This window comes from Momordica charantia, assembly GCF_013281855.1.
Source record: "Momordica charantia cultivar OHB3-1 chromosome 7 unlocalized genomic scaffold, Mcharantia_2.0 BLBB01000007.1, whole genome shotgun sequence".
Lineage (NCBI taxonomy): Eukaryota > Viridiplantae > Streptophyta > Magnoliopsida > Cucurbitales > Cucurbitaceae > Momordica > Momordica charantia.
Window position 1 is genome coordinate 13,488,532 of NW_028275165.1, and position 5,628 is coordinate 13,494,159.

Consider the following 5,628-nt stretch of genomic DNA (forward strand, 5'->3'; position numbering starts at 1 on the left):
GGTCCCTTTTCTTTTCAATATGGGATCCTTAACATGGATCTCAAGATCGTGACTCTTTTGGCTCATCAAGTTTGGCCGGATTGCATTTTTGGACCAGATGCTTGTTTGAGCTTTTTTAAGCTCTGATACCATGTTAATATGCATGGGGTTTCATCTCAAAACCAATTGATAATGAGAAGAGTAGCCCATGTCCCATTATAAATCTTTGTAAAGTCCCTTTTCTTTTCAATGTAGTATACTTGACAATTAGACCTAACCTTTCCCAAACTAGAGTTTCCATGCTTCATGGATCACATTAACACTATATGATGTATCTTTTGTGAAACACTAGCACCCGCTGTGTTTTTTGCCTTACAAAGACTATTAGGAATTTGTCACATTTTTGTATGTCTCGTGGCATGAATTTTTCTCCTTAATTCCTCTCAAAATTGTGTTTCCTTCGAGGGATGGAGTTCCGAAAGCCTCTCATGGCCAATCATAAAAGCCTTTGTTCTGAATACTTTTACTACAGTCAATATAATATATCTAAAATTTCGGAACAATAGTTTTACTTTTACATATATGTTCCAAAATATCTCTTTGCATCGTTCTATATTTAGTCTCTTCCTTCTCATGTGGTTTACAAACTTTGGTGTTCAGCCTTTTTGATTTCACAAAAGCAATTAGTAAGTAATCCCCCTTAAAAAAAATTCTGCCTCTAAAAAATCCCCCTTAACCGATCGATCTCTCGATCTTCGATAGTTATAGCAGAAGTCTGACAATTTTTCATAGTTAATCCAAACCCGAATTTCTTCGAATGTTGTCCCTATTTTGACAAAGGGGTTTCAGTGTTTATATCCAAATCCTCATATTCCTCTCAATGAGATTAGCTAGTACTCTTTCCCTTTTTGTCACTTTGATTATAACCAAGAAATTGGTGATTGAACCCAAAAAGTAGAGAGAAATGGGAAGAAAATGATGATGATTATCAAAATTACACAAGTTTTCATGACTATGATTTTATGTTAGATCGTGTGGGATCTTCATAAATTTCCTCTTGAATTCTGCTGGTTTGGATTTGGGAAAGATGGCAGATGGAAATACGCAGTCCAGATATGTGAGGTTGACAAAAGATCAAGCGCCATTGGAGGATATCACCCCTGGGGAGCTCAATCAACCTATTCAAGTGCCTCAGGTAAAATCTTTTTTTTTTTCTTTTGAAATTCAAAAAATGGTTCGAGAAATGTGGGGTAGGAATTAGAACGACGTAACGTATAAGAGAGGTTACTAATGTTATACTGCATGCAAATTACAGTTGATTGTTCATAGATGCGAGGAGTGCGGGCAACCGCTACCGGAAAGCTATCAGCCACCGGCGGATGAAGATTGGACTACTGGAATTTTTGGTTGTGTCGAAGATACTAATAGTTGTAAGAATTTTATCTTTTGTTTGAATTTTCTGATTTAGAGCTAATTACTTTAATTCCTACCAAATACATTGTGCTTTGTTCATATGAAAATGAGGGTTAGGATGGTCATATGGATGCCTTTGAAGGGTTTCCATGCTTGAAATAATGCATTAATATTGTTGATTATTCCCTCTATCAAGACATATTCTTGAAGAGTGGAAAATCAAAACAATTGATTCAATGACAAACTAGAAGAGATAGAAAAAAGATGTTATATTGTGTTGGGAAATTTTCGATAATTTTCCACAAGCGTCTTCATTCAAATGGTTAAATCCATACAATAAATCTCAATTTAAACGGAACAAATCTTAAATTTTCTAATAATATTTCATAATTAAAAAATAACAAATTTTAAATTCACAATTCCCAATTCAAATTATCAATACAAATAATTTCAAAGCATAAACATCCTAATAATTCCCATATTTAAGTTCAGGACAATATATAAAATAAAAATAAATAAATGAGGCGAGGACGGAGAAGGGGAGGAGAACACATTCTCCATCTCTGTCCCCATTTAGGTCACGAGGAAAAATTGCACCCCACCTCTGCGGGAAAAGGGTGCTTAAACGACAAGGGTGGTAGGTCCCCTCTTGAAAAAGTAACACCTCTAGTCCCACAAAATAAGAAAATACAAAAGAATATAAGATAGTTCAATTTTCACAACTATCTAAGTATGATTTAATAAATAAGATATTTATTTACCATTTCAAAAGTTGGACATCTCCCTCCTAGAGAAACTCAAGTCTAAACACATTAAAATTATTGCTTGCTTTCACTACCTCTCACTCGTCTCGCTTTACTCTTAACCTGAATGCTTCCGTGATAAGAAATTTATTTACCATTCTAAAAGTTGATAATTCGATCTCTACTATTACAACTGTTGAACTCAAGAGAAAAAAGAATCGACACCTCCCTCCCGAATAAACTCAAGCCTAAACACATTAAAACCATTGCTTGCCTCCACTCCATCTCAACGCTTTACCTTTAACCACCTCCTACTAACCCAACAAAAAACTCCTCGACCAATGACTAACATACCCGATGCCATTCCTAGTCCCCGCTCGAACCACATTCCTTAACCGACAACGAACATGGTTCATTCTGGAAACTTTTTTGTTTTGGATGCAGGTTGGAGAGGGCTGTTCTGCCCTTGTGTGCTGTTTGGGGAGAATGTAGAGACATTGAGAGAAGACATCTCATGGCAAAATGCATGCGTTTGCCATGCGATGTGCGTGGAAGGAGGAATGGCACTGGCAGCTGCAACAGCACTTGTCCATGGTATTGATCCTCAGACTTCCTTTTTGATATCTGAAAGCCTCATGTTTGCTTGGTGGATGTGTGGCATCTACACTGGTTTGTTTCGCCAATCATTGCAGAAGAAATATCATCTTAAGGTAAAATATGTTGTTAAATTCAAATTATTTTAAAGTTTCATGTCATATTTTGGTTTCATTTTTGCTCATACCATGGGAGAAGTTAATCGAAAATTTTCCCCGACACTTTTAATTTTGTCGTGAAAAGTCATAGCTCTCGACACTTTTACAAAAGCATAGGGAAATATGAGAGTATTCCCAACGCTTTTACGAAAGCGTCGGGAAAGACGGATTTTCCAGACAAAAATGCTTTTCGTTGGAAAATTTACATTTCTTGAAGTTTTAGTTTTCATAGGAAAAATCTGCCTTTCACGACGCTTTTACAACAGTGTCGGAAAAGAAGTTTTCCCGACGAAAGCCAAAATATCAGGAAGAAAAGAAATTAAAACCTCATCTCCTTCATTCTTCCCTCGACCGAAATCCCCTTCTACTCGTCTGTCGCTGCCTCGTTTCTCCTCATTTGCTGCCGCCTCTTCCCACCGTCTCTCTCCCTCGTTACCAACGAAATTTCGCTTCCGCTTTGTTTACACATCCCTGAACCCTGCTGTACACTCTTTCCCAAAAGCTCGGACTTTACTATTTGAAGAGGAAGATTTCTGGGAGAAACGTGATTTCTTGTAGTACCAGAGGATCCCAAAGCTTTTTGGTAAATATCACTGTTTCTTATCCCATAAACGTTACCAGACGGAGCCCTACATTTTTTCTTCCATAAGTATCACACATGAACAATAGTAGAAATTTATTTTTCCTCCTAAATTTCTTATGTTTTCTTTTTCTTAGGTCAAATGTACAAAAGAATCTTTGCCTTAGAAAACACACTTTCTCTATTATTTTGGACTTGATTTTGTGTTTTATCTTGAGATTGAGTCGATTTATTTGATTATTAGACCCCAAAACTCAAGATTAGTTGGGTTGCAAGCTTTATCAATAATTTGGTTCATAATTTGAACTTTATAAATCATTGACATATGAATGTAATTTTTTTGAAAAAATGGGAAAAAAGTTTACTTGCTTGTATTTAGTTTTGGATCTCACTTTGTAATTTTACAAAAGACAGACAATATATTTTTTATACGACCAGTGTAGGGGAATTTGTAATGAAAGTAAATCAATATATTTAAAAAAAATAAATTTTACGACAATCATTAGTCAATAATTAACTTAGACATTGATTCAAAAAACATAATTAAAGATTGATAAACTATGAACATCATAATTGTTGATTAACCGACATATTGGTACTAATCAGTAATGGTTAAGTGTATAATTCCAATGTAAACATTAGCTTAAGTCAGTTCTAATTGAAATTTATTTTTGACTAAGAGGTCATGAGTTCGAATTCCCAACTCCACGTGTTGTACTGAAAATAATTTATATATTCTAATTAATGATATATTTGCACTTTCTATTTTTTGTTATATTAGCAATTTTTTAGTGGCTACTATTTTATCTAAAAATTATGCTAGATTTATAGTTGAAGTGTGATCTTATTTTTTTCCATTTTTATAGAACTCTCCATGTGACCCATGTCTGGTGCATTGCTGCATGCATTGGTGTGCTCTATGTCAAGAACATAGAGAGATGAAGAACCATCTTTCTGATAATGCTACGTTGCAAATGGCCGTTGTGAATCCTCCTCCAGTTCAGGAGATGAACGCTGATGAGAACGAGTCTGCGCCTTCGGCCTCATCGGTGCCCTCTCAAGAACTCGCGATCACGCCAATTTAGGGACGATATAGAGCCAAGGGTGGAGTTAGAAATTTTCTTAAAGAAGCAAAATTTTACATTCTAATTTTTTTTAATATATAATCTTTCAATTTAAAAGAAAATTAGTAACGCAAATGAGAGGGAGGATTTTTTTTAATGTATATGTATGACAAGCTAGAGGCGCAATTGTCTCTCTCCTTCCTTTTTCTCTCCCAACCCGGATCTTGGAAATTTGGTGGCTTTTTATTTTATATGATTTTTTTGGGATGATGTAGAACTTTTGTTCCCTTGATAATTTAAATTATTTTCTAAAAATTAAATTTAATAATTTGAACTATTCTTTCATAAGCAGAACTTACCATGCATTTGGAATCACTCATTAAAGTCATTTACTTATGTTTGAGAATGATTTTGACCATTTGACATGTCAAAATCACTTGCCTTTGCCTTTACATTATCTTATTTGACAAATTAAAAAGTTGATTTTTGAAAATAAAATCACTTAAAATTGATTTTTAAGTTATTACTTGATTTTGGAAAATCAATTACACTATTCCCTTTAAAGTTTTTGGTTTTTAAAAACAAGGTTATTTGATAACAAATTTTTTTGTTTCTGTTTTTAAAAATCATTTTTGAAATCATTAGTAAATTTAAAAAACAAAAAATAAAATAGTTTCTAATTTTCAAAATCTCATTTTTTTCTTGCAGTGTTCGACTTTTTTTTTTCTTTGACATATTTCTCTCTAATAATTTTTTTTCTCGTTCTAAAATATTTTTCTACCTAAATTTCTCTTACAAAAATTTATTTTTTTCCGTCTAAAATTTGAATCTCTGCAATATTTCTCTCTCCAAAATTTTAATTTGTATATATATTCATATTTCTTTCTTTTTATTCTAACGTATCACTTTCTTTTTTCTTTCTTTACAAATTTAATATTTTTTCCGAACGTTTCTCATCTTAAAATTTCACATTTTATAACTTCTCTTTCTGAGTCTAGTCCACTTCTCTAAAAAACATATCTTCAAACTTTTTTTGTCTAAATGTTTTCTCGTTCAATTTTCTTCTGCTTATAACTTTTTTTATTTACTTTGTGTAA

The 5,628-nt window shown here is 33.3% G+C and overlaps 1 protein-coding gene across 1 annotated transcript; it reads left to right on the plus strand.

Annotated features, from left to right (window-relative positions):
• Positions 1-644: 644 nt before the first annotated feature.
• Positions 645-4,789, plus strand: LOC111023505 (cell number regulator 6). Its single transcript, XM_022300964.2, has 4 exons — positions 645-1,174; positions 1,295-1,409; positions 2,580-2,845; positions 4,334-4,789. Exons 1-4 carry the CDS (start codon positions 1,067-1,069, stop codon positions 4,550-4,552), a joined length of 708 nt encoding a protein of 235 aa, XP_022156656.1. The 5' UTR covers positions 645-1,066; the 3' UTR covers positions 4,553-4,789.
• The last annotated feature ends 839 nt before the right edge of the window (positions 4,790-5,628 follow it).